The sequence below is a fragment of the Rhyacophila brunnea genome, unplaced genomic scaffold (assembly GCF_057557595.1).
Source record: "Rhyacophila brunnea isolate RB1 unplaced genomic scaffold, BYU_Rbru_1.0 scaffold_11, whole genome shotgun sequence".
NCBI lineage: Eukaryota > Metazoa > Arthropoda > Insecta > Trichoptera > Rhyacophilidae > Rhyacophila > Rhyacophila brunnea.
Genome location: NW_028232763.1, coordinates 15,798,868 through 15,825,719, shown reverse-complemented (window position 1 = coordinate 15,825,719; position 26,852 = coordinate 15,798,868). Strand labels below are relative to the sequence as shown.

Genomic DNA, 26,852 nt, shown 5'->3' with positions numbered 1-26,852 from the left:
AAATTCTTTGTATTATAAGTATATGTATTAAATGCAAAATAGATACATTTCTACAGAGTTTAGAGTAAGTATACGTATTTTTTGTATTGGTTGTCACGTGTCCTTATTTATATTTTTTCGACATTTCGGGCTCGTTACAGAGCGTATTCCATTAAGTATAATAATATTATTACCTATGGTATTCCCATAAGAGATGTATTGAGCTGTACTATCAGGAATTTGAATGCAAACGCTGCTCTAAGTGACTCATTATAGCTTTAGCCGTTTACCATTGGAACTTCAGATTATGAAAGTAGATTATAATATTATCTACTCTGGTGATGAAAAAATATTAAAATAAGATTTTTTAATTCGAGTTCAGTAGTCTTCTCCCGAGAGTGCCATCGGGTGACAAATTAGTATCACGACAACGTATCAGTGCCACAAAGCGTTCCAACGATTCTACCTATGCCGTAAATTAGCAAACAGTAGTAAATTTTCGGAAAACTTTAAAACAAATCGTGGAAAAAATATATTGAAATCGTGTTATCATAATATACTTAGGGAAAATTACAGCGATCGATCCATCAAAATTATAGTTTATTAATAATTACGATTTTAATATTTTAACATGTTCATGGAAACTCCCCAGGCCACGCAAGCACCAAATAACTCTGCCATATTCATGCACGCCGCACACACCCATTTAACGTCTTTCCTCGATACGATAATTCAATATTGGTTGAAGAAAAGGCGGACCAGGCTTCTCTTGAGGCTAGTTTTTAGTTTACAAACTGCCACCACCTGTAATGAGTAGTGCAAGATATAAAGCAGTCTCGATGTTCTGCCCGTCGCTGATGAGGAGAAAATCTAGATCATGATAGGTGCTAATGCACAAAACTGTAGATGAAAACCCAAAAACCAAATACCATAAGCAGACAATAATGAAATTAACTTAAAACGTACCCATTTTTATACCGATTTATCTGTAAATAATCCTCTGTGAACTGATTTTGATTCAGCCACTTTGAATTGTGTATTTGGTTACTAAATTGAGCGAACGGCGAAAATACTACACAGATTCACACCTGAATATAGAGTCGGCGGTGGTTATTACTAACTGGCTCAGTGGTAAGATATAACACCTATTTTTTGAAAAATTTGGCACATGCAGTTGGCTGTTTTGTTTGAAGAACGATAACGCATTTATTTATAGGTTTAGGAGTTTTAAATTTTGTGCGAGCATAGAAAACATGCTGTACAACAAAATATTATTTTCGGTCAAAAATGCAGTTGGCTGGTTTGCAGATTAAGTAGTCGCTAAGTATTATTTATAGGTATGGTTATTTTGTTAACAAAATTAATTTAAAGAGTTTATAATTATTATATAATATACATTGACCTACTAATTAGTATAACAAGGTTAATGAATTTTTCCTATCCTACTAGTGGTTTTATTTATTTGATTGTGATATTTATTTATGACCAATTTAAGCTTACCATGATATGTACGGCTTTAAAATTAAATCATGCGATGGATATCAGGCGAAAAATTTACGCACGTCTACGGATTTTTCTTTAACCTTTCTTCTGTAAGGGAAAATTTACTACAGTTTTCCCTCAGACGCCATTTGTAAGGTAAGCTGTTTGGAAAATGTAGACTTATACCTGCGCAGATAGTCTACGCTTCGGTTAAGAGTAATTCTCTCGAAGCGAGTAGCGTCTAGCTTGACAGCTAAAAGTATAGCTACATCTAAATACAGGACAGCACTTGGAATTTTACAAAATAATAATATTATGGATATCAAAATAAAAAAATCACAATTTGATCGAATTTAAAAAATATATTTGTTACTCAAGTAAAAGAAGCTCTAGTTAGATGATGCATCAGTGATCATCAAAACCATGTTCTCACGCTCGTGTTATATATATTTTTTTGCGCAACGATCGATGCATGAAAAACCTAAGAGGATAGATATATGAGATATATGAGACCATACTTTAAAATACATTTAAAGGTTACATATATCATTGAAATAAAATGTTAACTATAAAACAACATTTTTCCGTGTTACATAATCATCATGATTTTTTTGACTCGGTGTGGATTGAAACAAGCAGAATAAATTAGTCTACTTAAGGTGACCAAAATCTACTGGAGTTGTAACGATACAAATGAAGAAAAAGGTTCTTGATATATAACAATATATTATCCAAAATTTTCATGTTGTGACATTATAAGCCTACATTTTACCACTCAGCCATCGTGGAGTCATTTAGGTATTAATAAAAATCATTTTAAATTCCAACAATATAATGCTATCGATATTGTCGTGCTAAAATGATCAATAACTGGGTAAGGTCAGGACATATCCATATTTAGTTACGATGTCCTTTCGCCCACTTGGTCCAACTGTTTCTAGGTATATATCTGAATATTTGTAATGTACTTTAGTTACTACTAATTAAAATTTTTATTGTGTGCAAGAATATTCGCAAATAATAAAAACATAAATGCTTTTAATTATTCATGTTTAATAATGGAATCAAAAGGAACAGTTGAAAAAGTGACTCACTTGTTTCAAAACAAATGAAAATAATAAAAAATGAAAGCATGACCCATTTGTTTTTAAAACAAAAGATAATGCAGTACTTAAACTGCATTGCTACTCAAGCTTTTATTTATTATTTTCGCCAATTGATGTCACTACAGTTTTTAAGAAATATTATTTTAGGTTTAGCCTAATACTGCCCTGCCTACCGTATACAGGCAGGTACATAAAGTACGAGACTTAATAAATGTGTACACATTGTGCAAAATATGACGCGCCTTTTAGCGGAGCGACGAGTCTTAATGCAGTCGTCAAGCGATTGATGAAACTCGCCTAATGGACTGCTTCAAAGGGCACGGGGGTGAACGTTACGTACAACTGACGACACTATTATTTGTCTTCATTAACCTATACTATAAAGTTTTCATAATATATAGATTATTTATTATTAATTGAATCAAAATTGAGGAACAAAAATTTAAATAAAAACAACCAGTCTGTGACGAACACGTGCGGCAGAAAAGAAACTTTTTTTTCGTTATCCATTTTTGGATAGTTTAAAAATTTCATATACTTACTTTTTTTCGAAATGAAATATCTGATTTTTTTAAAGAACTGAATCCAATATAATTTTCTTCACTCATAAAACATATTTACGTAAAAAATAACAATTTTATACATATGTTAATACGAACACAAACTCATGCTGTCATTGGTTTGCATCTAAAATATATATATAATACGAGTATACAGATAAAAATGTCACTCATCCAACGGCTAGAACGGCGCAATCAGTAGCATGTGCGCTTTAAAATTAAAATATCCATATATTTATCCCACCTGCAGCCTTTGATTTTTATTTCGTTTGTCGACAAAATCATTTGAAAAAATGTAAAAAGGACATTAAATTTAAATTTATAACTCATAAAGTTACAAAAAAACGATAGAAAGTATAAAGATGTTGAACTAAAAGTAACCACCGTTCATTGAATGTGTTGAATAAAGATTAAAATACATTTAAAATATATACCCATCGAAAATATTTCATCGTCATAATAAAAGCGGGAAGCGGTCGGAACGCATCGGGAGACACTAGTAAACAGTTATCTAGCAGCAACGGTTAGGTTATGTTAGGTCATAATTTTATCATCAGTCATAGTGTTTGCGTTAGTTATGTACACGCGTAGCTATTCATATAACCTGCGAGGTATGCTAGATTTATAGTAGACTTAAGATTTATCCTGGGATTACACATGAAGAGCCATAGCGCCAAATTAAATAACATGTAAAATTAAATAATTAATAGTTTGTACCGGTAAGCGTATTTAATCAGTAAATATAAATAATAATATACCATTTGAAATTCCCACGCTCATCACAGCCGTTTTCGATGGCACAAAGGGTTGTCACAATTGAATATTCGGATAAAATATGTTATATAATTATTATTTCTGTGATACAAGTGACCAATGATCGTCAAGAGGTGTTAGCATTGCACTTTAAAAACATTTAAAATTAAATTAAAATCAATTTTAAACTTACGCACTCTTTTTGGGGATTGTTTATTTAAAATCACACCCTTGCACGTGGTCACCCCTTGAATTCGGCGTTACGCGAAATATAAACATCTAATACATGGTAGATACTTATAATTATTGAAGGGGGATGCATGCAGTGGTGGAAATGTAAGTTTACAAAAATTTATAAATCCAATCGTTCGATAAAAACAAAAAAAAATACTTCTGATAGCTTACTATCATTTATATGGATACACATTAAAAACAACTAATATACATCACCAATAACGTATATATGGTTTTAAAAACGCAATAATTTAGATACATAGCTGTTTTATAATCGCATATAAAATGGCATACTTGGGAAAGCGAATGACTTTATATAAAATATATATATTGTGTATTGATCCAGTGTAATGACCCAAAGGGTTGGTTGATACGCATCATTCTAAAAGCTCTATTAAAAAAAATAACTTATACCTACTCTTTGGAAGCCCATATACTCCGTTTTGATGGAGAATGGTATTTTATCTATTTTACTTATATATAACGGGCAGATTTTTAACAAGAAAACGGGTTGTGATCAAAATAATGTCAAAAGTCGGTGAGATAATGACGTAAACCTTATAGCTTTTGAAAATATTCTAATACTGTGGTTCTTTCTGTATTACTAATGCAGGGGGGGGGCAAACTTTTTGGATGGAGGGCCAAATTCAAGAATTCAAAATGAGCGGCGGGCCGCAAGTAAAATACCATTTTTGATATACACTATTTATTATCACGAAAAATAAACATTACAAAAAAAATAATGAGAAGAATGAAAATGTTGTACATTTTTTAACATTTTTTTAAATTCAGGTGTTAATTTTGTAGTTGATATTCTTAAAACTGCTTGTAAATGGGCATCAAAGATATTTGATCGTAAAGAATTTTTATTGACGTTCATGATCGAAAATGTTTGTTCACATCCTATAGGTTGATCCAAAAATAACGAACATTTTTCTTGCATAATCTTTAAGTTGGTCGAATTTGTCTGAATTAAGGGCATTGTAAAATTTGAAGATTTCTTCACGACGATGCAATTCTCTTAAATCAGTGTCACACTGTAACACAATAATCTCAAGTTGTAGCTCTGTCGGTCCACTATCAATAGCTATTGAAAATGGATCGCTTACTATTGCTAAACAAATTTTAATCTTTTGTCAATATTTTTAAAAAAATTATAAAAAAGTTATTCGTAATCAGAAGTACAATATTAATGATGGCGGGCCGCAAAAAAATACCCGGCGGGCCGCAGTTTGCCCCCCCCTGTACTAATGTATACAATTATTACCTACAAAATAAACTCGAATGATTTTTTTAGTATGCTATATTTTAATGATATGATTATGATCAGTGGATGTACGTGCTGACGGAGAACTAGTGACTGAGAAGAGTGGAAGTAGCTACGGAAGGCCTTCATCTAGTATTGGATCAACCCTGGTGGATAATTATGATGATTTATGTATTAATGGAAACATCTATGTAACAGTCTAAAAAAAATAAAGCTACACTCAGTCTGTACATTTAATTATTTAAATGGATTAGATCTTTCTAATCAACATATTTTTACTCAATATAATAATTAATCTATTAAATAGGTATACATACATTGTTAATTCTAATAGAAGTCATTATTACGAGTGATGTTTTTCAAAAATAGTCACGTGAAAGCGATTATCTAAAATATAACATTTTTTAAAGTATTTTAAATTAAGAGTTTTAATTTGGTTTTGTAATCAAAAATAATATATTTTAAATTATTATATCATCATTAAAGTTAATGTTCTATACAGATAAAAAGTAAATACTTTGTGTAAAAACATGGAACTTATTCATGAAAAATTAAACTAGTAATTGGATAGTTTTAATCAAATTTTGAATTCTCTAAAAATTAAATAGTATATTATAAATATTTGATTACAGTTTATCATAGTTATTCAAATCAAGCACTGTACAAAATTAAAAAATGTATTTTTATAAGTAGAGTCCTCGGGGGACCGGCAAATAGCATTGTTGGCCTTTTGTTCGTCATCAATTGTGGGGATGAACCAATAACAATTGAATAACTAAATATTAATAGTGGGTACATCTACTCGTTCAGCCACTTTACTGTATTTGCTATATGACACTTTACTGTATAATGTAAAATTACCTACATTATCATTATATGCAGCATTTAATTCTGCATGTCCTTACTTAATGCTACTATAGAAAGATGGCATAGTAAGTTTTTATATAATATAATATGTAATTAATATATTATGTATAATTCAATTTTTCATATTGTAGGGATATTTAATTTCAATGATCGATGGAATTAGTTCAGTAATTACACCGTGGCAATACTCAGTTATCTTATAAAATTAAAAATGTAAGCTTGTAAGATTAAATTAATATCTCAATATAGTGTTGTTGTCAGTAGTTACTACGTATAATTTGGGTAGTAAGCATTGTACAAATAATCACTTTATAAACCCTAATAATTTATAGATATGAATCTGGGTATAATAAAATTGACTAACGGTGGTGATCATGGTGATTGAAATATTAATTTTGATAATAATATAAAAAAGGTAGATTATCATGTTCGATATTATTTGGAGCATATTAGTGTCAATAAACTTTTGGATTAAATACACATTAAAAAATTAACATGCATTTTTTTTATCTAGCTACGGATTTGAATGCGTGACTCATGGCTTTGCATTTATACACAGACGGCTGCTTTCTGCACTCAGCAAGCGTGTGTATTAATTGTGGATGATGATGTTGTGCCCTCATTAATTGGCCATTCGATATACTTAGCATGTTATTTAAATGTGGTAATTAAATAGTAATTAAATGCTTCACGGTCAACAAGTTAAAATCCTATAAAAGCCACATGAAATTAAACAGTATACGCTCTCGATATAATAAAATTATTGGTAGCATCTAATATATTTTTTACCACGTTTTTTTAAGCTCGTATTCTTGTTTGTCCGGAGGTTGTTTATCCAGTACAAATCTTGCAATTGATTTTTAACTAACTTCCCGACAAGCTAGACATTTGAAACTTTTAGAATATATCAGAACACGATTCCAATGCATTCTTTTAATACTTTTAGCCATCTTTAAGTAGATTTTTTTATACTTAAAGATGTTTATATGAAAAGTTCAATCCACTTTTATTGGTTGCTAAGGAGGTGGTCCTAGCAACTAAATTATTAATATAATATATGTGCGTTACTATGGAAATCAAAATGCTATTTCAGTATTCTATATTTGTTTGTTTGTTGCAAAATAGCAAAAAATGATTTGTTGACAATTGCCTTATTTGTCCTAAATTATTAATACATACTAGCTTAGCCAGCTGGCTCTCGCCAATCTGTCTCGCTAGGTCTTGTAGACAGCTTTTCGTTATAATGACATGGTGTTGGATTTTAATATAATTGTAAAGTATGTATAGACGGCGCCATAGTTTTCTCTTCGGGATGGATTTTCATTCACGTTAGACAGTTTGACATTTCGCTGATTTGTCAGTTTTACGATTTGCATGTCATCACTGCCATAAAAATTTGGAGTCGTATGCATAGTCTATTCTGGAGTCTGGCTTTCACAATATCGTCTGACACCAATTCAGGCTGCTAGGCCTAGCAGAATCGCCGATTGCTACCAATGACATTTTAATTTTAATACAATATATGTGTAGGTATGTGCATTTAAATATGATAAATAATTATACATCTCATTCGTTCGAATATACAGCAATAATATGTGATTATCTTAAAAAGCGATTCATTATATCAAAATATTAATCTCTTTCGGGTCCCATTTACATATTAAAAAAAGGTTAGCAGCATAAAAAACAAATTTAAACATTGTTTTATTTCATTGTCTATAAAAAGTAAATGCCTGCAGCCATGGAATAATATTTACAAAATCAAATTTTGAATTCAAAATTAACCTTAACCAATATAGTTTTCCAGTGCGGGACATTCATATTGAGACAAATGTTAATAAATAATAAAACAATACATATTATATCTGAGAGGAATAGACCAATTCTGATAAAAACAGGAATTTATAAAACCTAAAAATGTGGAATCAGCTTAAAGAGGCCTTCATCCAGCAGTGGATTGATACAGGTTGATGACGATAATGACGATATAAATGGGTAGGTATATAAAATCACAAATTTAAAAAAATATAGCAGTTTATATGACTAAGAAGAGTAGAATTAGGTTGGGATAACCTTCATCCAGCAGTGGATTGATCTTGGTTGATGATGATAATGACAATATTATGAATGGGTGAATATAATATCAGCAATTTTGATAAATATAGCAATTCATATGACCGTATGACTGACAGAAATACAAACAAATTAGAAAGGCCTTCATCCATCAGTGCATTGATTCAGGCTCATGATATAATATAAATAGATATAATATAATATCACCAATTTTGATAAATACAGTAATTCAAATGACATAAAGGAGTAGAATCAGGCTAGGGAAGCCTTTATCCATCAGTGGATTGGTTCAGGTCGATGATGATAAGGACGATAGAAATAGGTATAATATCACAAATTCGTTAAACCTATAGTAGTAGAATCAGGTTGCGGAACCCTTCATCCATCAGTGGATTAATTCAGGTTCATGATATAATATAAATATATATAATATAATATCACCAATTTTGATAAATATAGCAATTCATATGCCAGAAAGGAGTATAATCAGGCTATGGGAGGCCTTTATCCAGCAGTAGATTGGTTCAGGTCGATGATGATAAGGATAATAGAAATAAGTTTAATATCACAAATTCGTTAAAACAAACCCTTCATCCAGCAGTGGATTGATGATGATGATGAAATTCAAGACTATCAAGAATACAATCAACGTAGAGAGGCCGTCATCCAGCAGTGGATTTATTAAGGCTCGTGATAATAATGGCATTATAAATATAGATAGGTAGATAGTATAATATCACTGATTTTGATAAATATAATAATTCATGTGTAAGTAAGGAGTATAATGAGGCCTTCATCCAGCAGTGGATAGATCCAGATTGATGATGATAAGGATGGTAAAAATAGGTAGATATTATATAATATCACAAATTTTGTTTACTATAACAATTCGTATTAATTTATTTCATTGTTTGCAATGGCAACTTAATATAACTATATTGTAATCTATCGAAATTAGTAGCCTAATTATTCAATAAAAAAGAGTTCGTGAACAGCCACAAAGAAGTATTTAAAAAAAATCAAATTTGTTATTAATTAATAGAAAACACATCTTACAATAAAAATGTCTTGATTGAAATTGATTATTTAACATGCTAATAGAAATGTCACATTTTTCGATTGTTTCTGCAAATTCTAAATTTGAATTCTGACACGTCAAATGAACTTGTTATAGGCGAAAACAATTGAAAATTAATCATATATTTCAGTTTGACAGATAAGTGGCAGTGAAGTAGTTTTAGATTATATTTTCGTAATAATTAGTGAGGAAATATGTATTTATTTTGTGTTAAAACTCAAGAATACGCCAATGTGCTACTTACAGATCTGAATAATTTTGTGGAATATTAATTTAGATATTTTGCAATATTGATTATATAGAAAGTATTAAACGACATTATAATCAATTTGAGGTACACGGACAGCAAGATGCGAAAATGTATGGTGACGGATGTAAAACGTGATTTAAAAACGATAGTATCTGTGATTGTGTCGAGTTTTATCAGATTGTGCCCAATTCAAATGGAAGTAGATTCGGGATTCCAAAAATTGAAGTGAATTCCTTTAATAATCAACAAAGTGGTATTTAGATAAAAAAGTTGACGTATTTTCCAAAATCTCTTAGGATAATAATATATAGGAGATAATAATTGTCAAGTTTATATGATTCAACAGAAAATTTAAAAAGTGGTATATAAAAAGTTCTTTTTACCTTGTAATTATTTTTAATTAATGACGAAAATATATGACATTTGGGTTTTACTTGAACTGTAAACGTAAAGCATCCAAACCGGTTAGCATGGTAATCGCAGGTTTCTAAAATAACAAAACAATCGCTTATTTTCCCTGGGTTTTGGGGCAGAGATACTAAAATTAACTCTAGTAGATATCGCAAGTAGTTTATAGTGGTTTTAGTGTATCATGATTAAATAAGATTCATGAATGACTTAATAACCATTTCAAAAAAATATTTATATTGTTATTAGTCTGTTTACTACCCACAAAGTGAGTAACTAGTTAACTTCCCTAGAAAAAAGACAACGATAGCATAAATTATGCAGTTACCTACATATAGCTACACAGATAAATACATATTATTTTTAACCAGACGGTTTCAATCGGTCAATGAACCGGTAGTTATTCGCAAAAAACCGCTCGGCGGGTAGTGTTCTTCTTCCGGTTAATTGGATGCCCTACTGTATAAGTGTTAAAAACAAAGAATTTGGACTATACATAGTAGGAGTCTTATAATACGTTACTTCTGTTATGACATTTGAAATTATTTTTAACTCTTATACTCAAATATAAAGATCAGTCAGTTGCCATTTTGAGTTTCTTACTCAAGCAATGGCGGCAATTTTTACCACGTTTTTTTTAGCTCGTATTCTTGTTTGTCCGGTACAGATTTTTTCTTGTTTGTCCAAGATTTTTAACTAACTTCCCGACTAGCTAGACATTTGAAACTTTCAGAATATATTAGAACACGACGACAATGCATTTTTTTAATACTTTTGGCCATCCTTAAGCAGAATTGAATTCATTTTCAGTTAATTCTGTTTTGTATGTTTCGGAAAAAAATCGTTAAAAGTAGTATTTGCTAGCAAATAAATTATTAATATCAATTAATATGAAATGTCAAAATGACATTTCTGCATTCTATAATATTTATTCAGTATTTCTATCAAGTACAATAAAAAGTTTTTATTAATACATAGAATTGTCAAGTTTTTATGATTCAACAGAAAATTTAATAACGTGGTAAGTATATAAAAAGTTCTTTATATCTTTCTTTTTTTGGATTTTACAAATAAATAATAACGTCGAACTATTGTATTACTGGCTGTATATCATCTTGTGACGGAATATCTTTTTATATGCCCTGCAAACTGGAAAATAAATGTCATAACAGTTGTATAAAGCTCTCTGCAAATAAATGTAAGTGACTAAATAAATGTAAGTTATTAATGTATTTGTAAGCAATGCTAAGTTATTTGTAGTTAACTCTATCAGTGGACTTTGTGCTCTTTTTTTACTTCAATTGCATATATTTAGGCTCCATCTCTATATAAGACCATTTTTTCATAATTTTTGGTTAAAAATAACCTCTAAAGTTTTGATTGACACCGGTGCCTTATTTAACCTGTACAATTATTTACATTGGTGTGAAAACATGAGAGGATAATAAATTAGAAAAAATAACTAAAATAGTTTCAATACCTAGTTTAATTTTAGAACTACTATTGCTTTTATATTAGGCGATCAAAGCATTATTTAATCGGTGAAATATATCAAGCATAACTGTCAAAATCAACCCACTACAAATTGACAAAATGCAGGGGGTGTAATCGCGGGTCACCGTACGTGGAGGCGCCCCCCCGATCGCCATCAGGAGACCAGGGGTCGTTAAATCGCTACACTAATCCCGCTGTCATCAAGCCTTTATCAGATCGCTATTATCAGCGGGGGTCGGTTGCACAAGTTTCGCGATGCCAACAAAGGCCGCTGCGCCGAATGGTGCTGAAATTTATAGGCCGAATCGGTATTTATTGTGAAGGGGATTGTTGACACGGGTGGTTTTCAAAGTTTTGTATATTTTTTCAATACATTTTTAACTAAGGCAAGTATTCGAAAATTGGGATTTTATATTTTATATTTGAATTGAAATTTTAAATAATTCCTTGTTGTGGGTTCGTTAGGCAGGGTTTAATTGAATTTAAAAAAAATAACAAACACCACCTGCAATTTGTATTATAATTTCAATGAAAACAAATAACTAATACTGATAAAACATACATAATTTCTAAAAACACTCCTGAGAAAATATATTATAACCAATAGAAAAAATCGTTTTTGAAAAAAGTAAGCCACTCCGGCAGGGAATCGAACTCTGCATCTCTTGGGTTTACTAATATATTTTCTCAGAAGTGTTTTTCGAAATTATGTATGATACAATAATTAGAATTGTACATTCTTAAATCATGTGAATTATTCGTTGAATAAAAGAAATAGTTAATTAAAAATTATTAGCAAGTTCAAGTAAGTTACATCATAAAAATATTGGTGAAAGTCGTGACGTCGGTTAGTAATTAAAGTAGGTAGGTACCTACTTTGATTTAATAAACAAAAATCGATTGCCAAAGTAGCTTGATTTCGAAGAGCGCTGATGAGCAGGTATTAAAAAGGCCAATAGTCAAAATATGTCGCAATTAGTACGTCGCCTTGTAGCATAAAGGATAAATGCGCGGACGGGGCGTAAACCCAAGAGATGCAGAGTTAGATTCCCTGCCGGGGTGGCTTAATTTTTTCAAAAAAGATTTTTCTATTGGTTATAATATATTTTCTCAGAAGTGTTTTTCGAAATTATGTACGTTCAATAATTAGAATTGTACATTCTTAAATCTTGTGAATTATTCGTTGAATAAAAGAAATAGTTAATTAAATATTACTGATAAAGTTTAGTGTGCACTATTTATGTCGGATCTCCGCAGCCTTCCTCCATGCTTCGCCACCGAGTATACCTACTTGTTTTAAATATTATGTGCTGATATTTTCGTAATTTTCAGGGCAGTTCGAAGAGGCCAAGCCATAGCGACCTCCAGATGGACGAACTAAAATAAGAATGCCACGGATTTCCAACTGACACAGGGTTTGTGTGCTAGGGAGTAAGTGACCTAAGCCGAAGAGTCTACGAGATGCTCAAATCATCCAATCATGAGGTCCCAAAGTGAACTTTCTAGTCCAATATATAAGACATTGGATTCTAATTCGGGGACTGCGTGTTCGATTGTGAGTGGGGTCACAACACAGAATGGGTTCCCTGGGTCACAATATATCAATATGATCATCACAGCCTGTGTGTTTACGTGATTGTTTTGCTGTTACTGCTGCGCTATTATAATTGGACATTATGGCCTGTTGTAGTGTTAAAAAAAATTAAAATTTAAGAAAAAAAATATTTAATTTTTAGAACAATATTATTTCACATTAATACAATACAATTATTTAAAAAAACTAACTTTATGTTTAACTAAGAAATCATATAGTTAAACGTTTTTATTCAAAGATAAATTTGAATCGATAGTCTGTAGAAGAAACTAATTTCGAATACATACAATCTAGATTAAAAATTGTCTATGAAAACAATGATGTATCAATTTTAACACACCAGTTACTGTCATGTTACCTTAGGTTACCCAGTCCTTTAAACTGCAAATATTTCAGTAAATATGCACTTTGTCATCTTCAAATTCAGGATATGCCTAGAATCATCAATATTGTATATAATTGAAATGTTATTATTTTCAAAATCGATAGCATTATCCAGTAAATACAATAATTAATAATGGATATCCGCTAGATTTCATTTACCTGTCATTAATTATAAATGTACATTGCAAACAGAGCATCGCGTTCCATTACAAACAAAAGAGATATATCAAAAAATATGCGACAGAGAGAGACAATTGTGTGAAAGAGATGTGAAAGTAAGGTTAGAACATGATACTATGATGACTTTTTCTGTAAGAATGTATAGAAATACCTGTATGATTATAATTAAGTTTTGATGGCTTTTTGATCATTTTATAAATATAAAAAATAGCAAATGATGATGATGAAACCTAATTAGACTTATTTATGTTACCAAAATAGGTATTTTCTTTTTACTTACTGTAATATTGTTAATATCGTACGGTTACCTAAGGACCCTAAGGTGATATCACAGGAACGGACAGAATTTTTTAGTATCGTAAAGAGGAGGTTAAATACGTCATACGGAAATGGTAAAAAATAAGAAACTGCTGAATCGATAATTATTATTTTCTTTAAAATTTATGCCATCAGCTCCATACTTATTATGTAATTAAGAAATTAAATAATGAGTAAAATGTTAGATACAAATCTGCTTACACATAAATAAAGTGATAGAATATTTACATTACATCGCCATATTCGATTCTAGAGGATCGTGTAGACGTCCAAAGATTGAAGGTTGTATTAACAGATTTTTGTTTGTACGAGAAAATGGGTGTTAACCACTTGCTCAACCTATTAGATCCATACTCTGGGCAATACACACACAAAAACAACAAATGAATTTGGCAAGACCCGTGATTTGAAATTTTTCATAGCTTACGGGCCGCACAAAATTGTGTTTTTGCTAATTACTTTTCAAATGCAAATTAGGACGTTAATTACAAAATTAATTAAAAGGGCCCGTAAGCATTGTGCTAATTAAAAACACACTACATTTATTGTATTTAATTGTTTTAATCTGGAATAGATAATCAGTGCCGGTTTCTTCCGCTTAAAATGGTATCACCAATAGGTACCAACAGGTTGCGTATTCATTCAAATAGGTTTTCAAAAAAATGTGAAAGAAAGCCTAATATTCGATTTTTGTAAGCAATAAGCATCGTAACCATAACTCTATTTTTCAGGAATATTTATTTTTTTATTTTATATAATAATTTTATTAGGATACACATTTTTTTTTAAATTTATTAAATTATCCAAATATTTGAAAACCGTTGGTCAATTGATTTCATCGCGCAGCCAAAAGGGTGCAAGTGACGTATCGCGTTGCAACAAAACAGGGAGCCCCAAGCGCAAGGCACTTAGAGTGTTTTGGTTGTGAGGGCAGAGTCAGAATACAGAACGGACAATAATATATAGAGTGAGGTGTAGGTGAGGTGAGAGCCAGTGAACGGATGTTCAGTTTCCCAACCGGGCGATCCAACATTGCAATTGCGTCACTATACGGATTTTGCAAAAAGACCTAAAGAACGTTGAGTTTGGATTACCAATTGATTGCATCTAATCGTATCTACATAATCGTTCTGATTAGTTCAAGCTCGTTCGAGCATGTCTTGTTCTATATTCGTTCAATTATTCTAATGAACTACTGATTATTCTTCTCAAACTTACCAATCATTTGTATTTTTTTCGATAGCGGATATGTCAGTATTGGAACGGTGTCTGCAACATTTTTATTTTAACTCCACACATGACAACATACTATATACTTTTCATAACATAGTCATAGGTCATCTGTTCATTTAAGGGACTGCCTGGATGCAAGGATTCAATACTAGAAAATACTGGGTTCCTCCAATATTGCCAATACTGTAATTGTATAATTTGTAGAGTGACAATTTTCTTTGACGCAGATGACGCAATCGATTCGTCAGATGATTCTAAACAGTTCAAATTAAATGATCATTAATTATACCCAAATCTTAAAAAGATGCCTATTTTTCATAAAAGTCATCAAGTATAACAGCATCCCAGCAACTAACACCAAAATGCCCGTAATATAACCATAAAGTAAGAAAAATAAAATATAATTGGAATCTACAATGTTAAACGTCCCTAAGCCCGTCACAATATGTGTGCTAAAATTTTGATTCTCGATATTAATGGTAAAATAATTACAAGATAAAAAGAGCTTTTTATATACCACGTTTTTAAATTTCCTGTTGAATCATATAAACTTGACAATTCTATGTTTTAATAATTTAGGAAAAATAAGGCGATCGTCAACAAATCATTTTTTTGTATTTTAAACAAATATAGAATACAGAAATGTCATTTTGATTTCCATAGTAACGCACGTATATATTAATAATTAAGTTGCTAGGACCACCCCCTTAGCAACCAATGATAGTGGATTGGATCACGGATTTCTTCCGAAATAACTTTTCATACAAAACAGAATTAACAGAAAATAAATTCAAGATGGCTAAAAGTATTAAAAAAAGTATTGGCATCGTGTTCTGATATATTCTAAAAGTTTCAAATGTCTAGCTAGTCGGAAAGTTAGTTAAAAATCGATTGCAAGATTTGTACTGGATAAACAACCACTGGACAAACAAGAATACGAGCTAAGAAAAACGTGATAAATACTATAGTATTGATCTCGGTCACACGAAAAAATCATTTGCACCCGAATCTCAAAGAAATTCGATTTGTAGGTCGCTAAAAAGCCCTTAAATTTAATTTGTAAACTACTAGTAAGTATCATAATGTGTGTTACTGTCTTCTTCAATAATACTTGAATAGGGAAACTATTATTATTTTTACTAGTTGAAATATGTGGTTTTTCTATTATTTTTTTATCGTAGGGGGGCTCAAAAATCAGTACCTCAGGCTTCCAAGTCAATAAACCCACACTGAACATAAATACAACACTATTACGTATCATCCGAATTTATCATAAAATTTCCAATAGTGTGACATACCTACGTTCTTAAATTTAAAAAAAAAACGTATAAATACTTAGATAAAAATTGTATATAAAACCTTATGAATAAAGAAACATAAAAATCTTTGAAATAAGTACGTTCTAATAGATTTTTCGAACGCAAGGCTAATAGAGTTATAAAAAAATGCTAAAAAACAAAAGAAAAACTGATGCATATCATGCTAACTCGCCGCTTTGTAACCAATGTATGGTAATAACTTTAGGTTTACGTATGTACAACAGTACGTAACCGACATAGGGCAATAATTTCAGGGACTAGACACGCATGGTCGACTGTGCGATCAACCTGGGGGCTTTATGGCTACCGGCGAGCCGCGGGATGGTGCAGGGTTGTCCCCGCACTTTGTCGAATAGAAAATATTAATTATATTATATTGTAACTACTAACAACTAAAAACTTTTTTTTTGTAAGTTTTTATTTCTATTTATTTTATTATTATTTCTGGTTATCATTCTTCTAACTATTATCTGTACAATCCTGTGAATGTTATACGTTACTTTGTATTCCCTTATAATTCCAAGATACTGCTTTCTTATCTAAATATAAGGGTTCTACGTGTGTCTTTGTATCTAATTATAAGCGTTTGTACCTCTTTCTCCTCCCCTTTTCTTTCTCATGTTCGTCCTTAAAAAGTAACAACCAGCGGCGATTTTCTTTGACGCAAAGAACGGAATCGATTAACCAAATAAAATTAAAAGGGGGCCACGAAACAGTGAAAACCAATCATACCTTTATTAAATTATTCTGAAATATTTAAAAGATGCGTATATCTCACAAACTGAGTAGGTACCTATACAATATGCAAACACCTTCACTAATATTTTGTTATTTATTTATAGGAGAGGGCTTCAAACCACTCAATGCTGGGTGAATAACGAGTCACATTATATTATTGTTAATATTTTATCGTGGGTCTATTTTAGTATGTAAGGTATAATTTTTCACCTTTTATGACTAAAGCATCTAAACAGTGCAGGTCTCGAACTGGACTGGAACGTACCGGAACGCAGCCCGGGTACATGAAATCCCTAAGATTATCACTCCATCGAGTTAAGTAGACTCTATTGAGTTAGGTAGGTCATATAACAAAAATATAATTCACTAAAATATACATAAAATTAGATAATATGGTGACAATTTCGGAAAATTTTATTATCGAGCGCTCCAATTCGTATTTTTTTTCATTTCGAGCACTGAAACAGTGCAATCGATACAATCTTTGTATACAACAGTCCTTCAATTGAATTCGTTTCTTTTTTTTTATTTTGTGGTCTATGGTTCAATTATGATAAATGAACATTTAGTAATTTCTAAAGCAATTGTGAATCATTGGTGTAATTATTTTCATCAATTATTTATTTCTATAATAACACATTTTGTTTTTCAATTTGTGTATGAGTCAGAGTATGGACCTAATACTCGTAGGTTGAGCAAGTGGCTGACATCCATTTCTCGTAAAAATAAAATCTGTTAATTCAAACCTCCACTCTGTGGAGGCCCATATGATGCTATTAGGATCGGACATGGTCGAAAGAAAGAAAAGAAAAATAACATTTAAATTATACACCAATAAATAAATTGACCAAAAACGTTGTTATTTAATAGGTCCAAACAGGTTCGGACAGGTTCGTAGATAATCGTTAAACGTCAAAATATTCTGTCCGGTGTAGTTTGTATTTCTTCTAGCAGGTTCGCCACTAACGTTCTACTGCGCATACACACCGCCATGGATTGCCGCCGCCACCAATTATCGCGTGAAAATTCAGAAGCTTCTGAACTTTCAATCAATCTACAATTATTTCGTTTGGCTTAGAAACTTTTTAGTTTGATATAATTAAAACACTACACAATTAAATAAAGAACGTTTCGTCCGTTTTAATTGGATATTCTGAAATTAGGACGTCATAGTTTGTCTCATAAAATTAGTTTTTTTTTTAATTACTTAAATGTTTTATTATGTTGTAGGATTGGTCCAGCGCAGCCCGTTTGCATCCGTCCACTTGTATTGAATGCAGTGAACCGAGTGTGTGTTTGCGAACGCGAGGCAAGCGCGAACATGCGGATCAACGCTCTCTCGTGTTATGCTTTATTCTATGGGGATCTATGATCTATATATCTACTTACTCATAAAAGGTTTATCTAGAATACTTCAACATACAATATTAATCCTAAAAAGCGTACTTATTATAATATCATTAATGCAGTGTTAGAATTCAAAATGTAACGTCGACGACATTTTGATACACTAACAGGCTTCAGATAATGAGATCAACTGGCTACATTTCTTTTCAACATAGAGTTGAAAAATGCAGTAAGAATGACTGACGTCGATAAATATAAATTAATCAATACAAAGATGTTTTTTAAGCCCGATAGATTTGTAAAAAAATTAACTTTTAATCAATTGAAAATGATTTCGGGCATATGACCACCGCAGCTGTTTTTGACGAAGTACATTCAGGCTTTCAATTTTAGGCCACTTTTTCTTTATATCACGAATAGCATGAACAATATTGGCTTCAAATTCGTCAATTGTTGCTGATAGATGTTGCTCAGCATAAACCTTGTTATAACACCAATTTTACATATATACGAGTAGGTACAATCGCGTAAAATACTAACATACCTAAGCGGGTGGAATAAACATCGTAAACCAAAACTAAAACACTGTCATAGAAGTATTTGTGGATCTTGAGAAAATCGCTAGCACTCATTGTTAATGTGGAGAAAACTAAATATATTATGGTTGTATCAAGAGCGCCGGACAGATTCTTTTGTACTCTCAGAGCACCTAACAGTGATTTTAAGAGGGTCTAAAATTTCGTGTATCTGAGACCCTCCACTCAGTGAGAGTAGCACAGCAATCAAAATTTAAATAATAGTCGTGCTAAGCAACAAATTTCGCGTCGGTCTAATGAAGGTGTTACGTTAAAGGAATTGAAACGATACTTAAAATTGACAACTGGTACAAAATACTAATAAGACCAGGAATCATATAGGGCTCGGAAATCTGGTGCATATCTAAAACATGGAAAGGGTGTCAATTATTATACATAATAGGGGTGGAGACGAAGATACAATTACAAGCTGTTCTTTTCATACGAGTCGGCTTAGATGGCTGGTTCATGGTGAATAGGATAAACAAATCACATAAATGACAAAAACCATAAGGAACAAGAAAACTTGCCCGACCTCTTAAAAAATTGTGTGATAGTGTCGAGTCGGATTTAAAGAATTTGCTCATTCTAAACTAGGGAGAATCAACTTTAGACAGATTTGGTTGGAAGCATATGCTGGAGGAGACCAAGACCCGCATATGATTGTAGCACCAGAAAGAAGAAGATACGAGGGTGGGTCAATAAGTCTTTAGAAAAGCCGACAGGTGGCGCGACTAGTACTGTAAGCGGTTTGTTTTCATGCAGCGGCACTACCGATTCAGTATGCTGCGAAGTTTCAATCAGATTGGTCGGGTTGTTGTGTGTTTCTCGTACATTTTAAAAAAAAATTGCTTGTGGAAAATGGAAAAATGGAAAATGGAGAAAATTGAGTTTAGATCTGTTATTAAACATTTTAATATAAAAGGGTTAACAGCAAAGGAAATAAAAAATGAGTTGGATTTAGTTCACGGCATATCTGCTCCTTCACTTGCAACTATTTATAACTGGTTAAATGAATTTAAACGTGGTCGTACATCAACAAAGGATGAACCACGCTCAGGACGTCCTGTAGAGGTGACTACACCAGAAATGATCAATAAAATCCACGATATGGTGTTAAGTGACCGAAGATTAAAGTTGAGTGAGATAATTGAGGTTACAGGAATCTCAAAAGGTAGCGTCATTTCTATTTTACATGACAAATTGGGCATGAAAAAAATTTCTGCAAGATGGGTGCCGCGTTTGCTCACAGTCGACAATAAACGCAATAGGGTGGTGGCCTCTAAAGCCCTGTTGTCGCTCATGCAACGCAATCCGGATGAATTTTTTCGTCGCTTTGTGACTGTGGATGAAACATGGATACACCACTATACTCCCGAGACGAAAGAACAGTCAAAGCAGTGGATTGCGAAGGCAAACCATGTCCAAAGAAGGCGAAAACCGTAAAATCAGCTGGTAAGGTTATGGCTACTGTATTTTGGGATGCACGTGAAATTATTTTCGTTGACTATTTGGAAAAAGGAAAAACAATAACAGGGGATTATTATGCATCTTTATTGGACCAGCTAAAAAACAAAATTGAAGAAAAACGGCCTCATTTAAACAGGAAAAAAATCCTCTTTCATCAGGACAATGCCCGTGTTCACACATGTTTACGATCAATGGCTAAAATTGAAGAATTGAAGTTCGAATTGGTCGACCACCCACCGTATTCGCCAGATTTAGCCCCCAGTGACTTTTTCCTTTTCCCAAACTTAAAAAAATGGCTAAGTGGACAACGTTTTTTTTCAAATGAAAAAGTCATCGATCGGACAAATGCTTATTTTAAGGACCTTCCGAAAACTTATTTTTCTGACGGTTTAAAAAAAATTGAGAAACGTCTTACCAAGTGTATTGAGCTCCAAGGAGATTATGTTGAGAAATAAAAAAAAAATACAAAAATAAAAACTGTTTTAATGCTTTTTTCTAAGGAATTATTGACCCACCCTCGTACTATCATAAAAATAGCTTTAATTTATTTTTATCTACCGATAATTGTAAATAATAAATAATTTGATGATTTAATATGTATTTTTAATATAATATGGCAGTTTGCATAGTATAGTTTATCTATTCTACTAATTGAAAAATATCATCAAATTATTTAATAATATATGATTACAAAAATTAAAAATAATGTATTAAACATACAAAATATTACGGTGAGTTGATACCTTTGAGTTTTAGTTGTATAGGCGTATCCTCAAAACGATTTTGACTGAGAGGGTGACTAAAATGTTGATATCCTTAAACGAATGACAATGGGTCGAAAATTTCTACGTGGTATCAAAACTGGAATACCTACTGCAAAATTTTAGTCAAATTATTAGGAAACAAAAGTACAGTATTCTCTATCTCATTATCTAAGTAAAAACAGGGCTCGAAATGGACTGGAGCGCACCGGAGCGCCGTTCCTGTTCGTGAAATCGGTAAAATTATCGCTCCGTCTCGTGGAAAAAATAATTTGACCGTCTGAGCTAGATAGGCCATATATTAGAAAATCTAATACACTTATTTTTATAAAGCACGCATAAAATTTGATAATTATGTAAATATCATAAGAAAACTGTCGAGCGCTCCGGTTCGCAAACTTTTCCATTTCGAGCGCTGATGTAAAAATGAATAATATAATTACGTAGTACCTATACAAGGATAACGTATTTCATGGCATACAAATTTCCCCAGTTGATTCGAGTGTAGTTCCAGGTAAAGGACTGTGAAGTTCGGATTGACCTGATGATCATTGACTTTCTAATTGTGGATGGCACAAGAAAAAGAAATATTATTTATTCTAAGATGATTTTATTACTTCCATTCTGGGCCGAACTAAGGATGGTTGCTGGTAGGGTGCCAATCCGAATCCTGCCTTCCTTAAACATATATTTTTTTAATGGCAATGCAATAAAAGTGAATAGGTTAAAATACCATATATTAAATTATCGCATTTTTTAAGTATTACCTATTAAAAATATAAAATTCTGAATTATAAAGTTGTATATTATAACTTGAAACTGTTCGAAACTATCAATGTCTATCGATATAGGGATCGGTGGAATTTACCAAGCAAATAAGCAGAATTAAAAAATATTAAGACTATTTCGGTCAAGTTACATGGGTATGTTAATAAAAAACTGCAATAGTACATTTTATAAAACTAATAGGTCAAACATACACATATATATTATAATCTTTTTATTTAACCAGACCAAACGAAAGAGCTATTTAACTATCTTACTACCTAAAGCTATATTCCATCTCCAATATTTACTAAAAATTTTGTAATAATTTACATTAATTTACCTAATATAATATATTATGCAATAAAACTTATTAATTACGTTATAAAAATTCTATATTCTAAAATTAAACAAATGAAAACAGAAAAATATAAATTAAATGAAGTTTTGACTTCGTTTCTGTGATAATTGCCATAAGTGCATAATTGCCATAATTAATGCATCGATGGAAATGGTTGAGATTCGCAATGACTTATCAAAGAGTTTTTCAGAGATTTTTGTACTAAATTCACTTTTAGCTACAAAAAAATCTTAGAAATTACATAATGTTAAAAATTTAGTTGAATATTTTTTATTTTGTCATCGTTGAGTCACATTAATAAGTGTTCAGGGCCGCGGGTTGGACACAGCTGATCTATATTATTATTGTTAAATGAAAAGCGTAATTTTAAAATCGTTTAAAAACCTCTTGTTTTTTTTTGTGATAAAATTAAATTAAATTTGTTATAAGTTAACCCTCAGTGTATTGATAGATCGTTATTTTTATCTATCATGTTTTTCCGAGAAACTAACTAATACAAGACATGTATCGGTAAACCAATATTGCAAACATAAACAAAAAAGAAAAAGCTCGATGCAATCGCTACAGAAGGAAAACGTATACTGTGTAGTACGTTGGAAAGCTTCGTCTCAGCAACTGTGAGCTGACTCTATAACAATATTGAGGCCCCTCCCCGTACTGCAAAAGTCCGCACACGATTGGCCGACGCCGGATCGACGCCCATCGAGAGCTTTCGCAGTAAAAGCTTGCCGTCCTTCAACTGAAGTGGAAGAGCGTCGCCTTGGCTTTCAAACACAAAAGATGCTGGCAAGATGTTGCAGCGAAATCAATGTTTGGGGACTTTCAATTAAGGAAGGCTATTACGACGACTGACAGGATTTTTTAACATAATATTATATATTTTGTTATCTGCAATCTTATTATTAGCTATATATAAGAAATATTTCTTTGCAATCCAATTTTGAATTTTTACAACATATTGAGATACAGCTTTAAAAGTTGTGTGTTCTTTTGTTTGACGTTTATTGTATTGTAATCAAATCAAAAATACACTTAGAATCCCTCTAAAATATAATCAATGTCAAAAAATATTTCACTGAATACAGTTCGTTCATACAAAATTCACAATTTATAAATGAGTAATTTTATTATATCAATATCAATCAATTGTTTGTATGATCGATACATGATCTAAAAGGCATTGTTATTAAAATAATATTGGTTTTCATTTTAAAGTGAATAAATAAAATTGTTATATATACCTAAATAAAGTAATAATATAGTAATTGTTTTAGTATTTTCTTATTTTAATAATATTTTTCAAAGAGAATAATATAAGTTATATTAAATTCTATGGATTAGTTTATTAGTCAATAGCTATTTCTTGATAAAAATGGGACAACCATAATATTATATCGACTAATAAATCAATTTATAGAATTGAATGTAACTTTCAAAAATAAGATAAATGTTTAAATTACTACTTACCAGATATATAATTTCACAGTTTTACACTAATAATAAATACCAAGTCAAAATGTATGTATTTTGTTTCTTTTTAGCTTTTGCATTTAATACAAAGACATTTGTTAAATTATACATAATTTTGAAAACACTTCTGAGAAAATGTATTATAACCAATAGAAAAAATCTTTTTGAAAAAAGTAAGATACCCCGCAGAAATAATCGAACCTGCATCAGCTCTTGGGTATTGCATATTATATCAATTTGACGATACTACTTTCTATTTGTTTGAAATAAGGTTCTGTCAGTTATTTATAAATAAGATGATCATTTCAATATATATATTTAAAATAAATTTTTAAATAGAAAAAAATTTAATATAATATCAATTATTTATTCATGACATGTTATTTTGTTACCCAAAATTATTTGTCCCCACTGCACAAAATGTCTCCAAGTTTTCCCCGCAATTTCGCTCTGCAAAACTTGGTACGTGTACCGATAAGGCAATAGGCGTACCCTTTTCCTCCCAAGCGGGTGACCTCTTGAGGGTAAAGATCCGCGGCCAAGGGGAGGAGGGCAGGGGATGATCATGACAAAATGGCCTGCGGACTCTGCGACTCGGAGTATTCCCTCCCATTCTAACTCGCACGGATGTAAATCCGAGTGATGATTCCCTCTCGCTCTTACGTTAAGGGATGAATCACGTCAGGGGATGGATTCTGGGAGGGATGCTGTTGGAGATCTATCAGTCGACTGATATCATCAGGAGATACCACACCTTGATTTAAATAACGGTATCAATTACTTGACATCGGCGGTATTAATTCGCTCGAAGAATTAATTTTTATTACCAATTACCAGTGCGAAGTCAATTTATTATGAACTTTATAATATCATAAAAATAAATTATTCTATAATAAGTAATGCCAGAAAAAAATATGTTAATAAACTTATAAATTTTTAGAAATACGTTCAATTAGTTATTTAAGAGATAATTTTCTTTTATATTCTTTTAAATATTGGTAACTTTAAATATAAAAACAATAATTTTAAGCTGAAAATATAATTATATTGAACCAATTAATAATCGCGAATTCTTTAAAAAATCTATTTTAAATTTGTTTTATGCATACACATGTATCTTCATTGTGAAAATATTTCACAATGAAGATACAGGTAGAACCAACAACGTATTTTTTTCATTTTTCTACAGTTGTTATCTTGCTTGTCTTAAGAAGATTCTCAAGTTCCAAATCGGATTGTAGATCCTATTAATTATAATCTTGTTTAATTATTTTAATATACATAATGTGCGCTATACACAATATACAAACATATTAGTTGTATTTGTATATTTGTTGTGTATAAAATATATTGGCAAATACTCATTTTAAATAACTAAGCATTGTCATTTTATTATTTTTATAGTCAAGAATCAGTAAAGGTATCCTGTTGCCGTTAACATTGTTAATAATATTAAAGTGTTACCGAAGATATCAAAAGTACGCGTTTTTTTTATTAATATCTTATTCAGTAAACGATTATTCATAAAATAATGACTATATTACAAATATATTATACTCTTTCACGAAAGCCAGCTTATTGTGTATATTAAGCACGTTTTTATTGTTTTTCAATTTACGCGTGAATTAAGTTCACCAGTTATTATTTGTGTTGAACACAAACTGTTGGTGACATTAGATCAACAATCAGCAATCCTGGATATTCACGTGGGAGAGTGGTCCAATAGTGAAAATTCAAACAGCACAGACCTGACGTCCATCTGGGACAAACAGCGGGCCACACCGCTTAGAAGAATGGGGACCGGTGAGAAAACTGATGAATAATATTATTATGTATTAATTGGATTGTCTTAAACATTCATCATGCGGGCCTCAAAATAGAAACATAGCCCCGGTACATGAAATCCTCAAGACTATCGCTCCGTTTTGTAGAAAATTTATAAATTGCTTTCCGACATTATTAATAAACTATTTAATTCATTTAGGTATAGTTATTACATATTTTTTATTAATGTTTAATATTATGAAATGCATGGTAGGTATATATATATAAACAGAACAATCGAACTCATTTTAATATATATATATATTTTTAAGTATGTCTACTTATATTATAATTTTCATTTGGAGCGCTGACATCATGTGACATTTTCGGTAATTATATTGAAAATTATGCTTTGAAATTAAACGTTTATATTGAAAAACGAAGATTTAGCTCCACAGAATTATCACGAGTTTTCTGTTGTTATATGAGGTTGAGACGCGGTTCCTATGGTCATCTGATTATCATAAACGTATAGTGCTTGTCCTCTTGCAGTATGGAGGCGCTAGGTTAATTACAAGCTGCAGAATTGTTATGATGAGCTGGATATTATCTAGATATAGTGACTTAATTGGATAGGTTATATACAAATATTTAACAGTGCATTGTCATCATAGCATCTTACGTCGAAGAGGACGCTTTGGAAAATGACGACACTGGTGACTAGATGGAGTGTCATCATTAATTTGTATGGACAAGGAAATGGCATTTAATTTAAGCTTGTCGCAAAGAAGATTTAAAGTTAAACAGCCAGTACCTAACCAATTCCTTCAGAATAATAAGTTACTGATCTGTTTGCAATACAGTCCAATCAAAGCCTTTTATTGAATAAGTTTGCTGATAAAAATTATTAAATGGCATTTACCTCCTACGAAATTAGAATTACTCGTAGGTATACCCACAAATCTTGAATAAAATACGTCTTCCACAATTTAACTCTAATGTCATGTTTTAACATATTTTTG

The 26,852-nt window shown here is 31.3% G+C and overlaps 1 protein-coding gene across 1 annotated transcript in view; it reads left to right on the top strand.

Moving 5' to 3' along the window:
- The first annotated feature begins 610 nt into the window (after positions 1-610).
- Positions 611-26,852, top strand: part of LOC147078414 (protein dissatisfaction-like) — a 107,780-nt gene continuing 81,538 nt past the window's right edge. The window contains exon 1 of the mRNA XM_085960469.1: positions 611-785. Coding sequence (XP_085816595.1) covers positions 611-785 — 175 coding nt within the window. The remainder of the gene's footprint in view (positions 786-26,852) is intronic.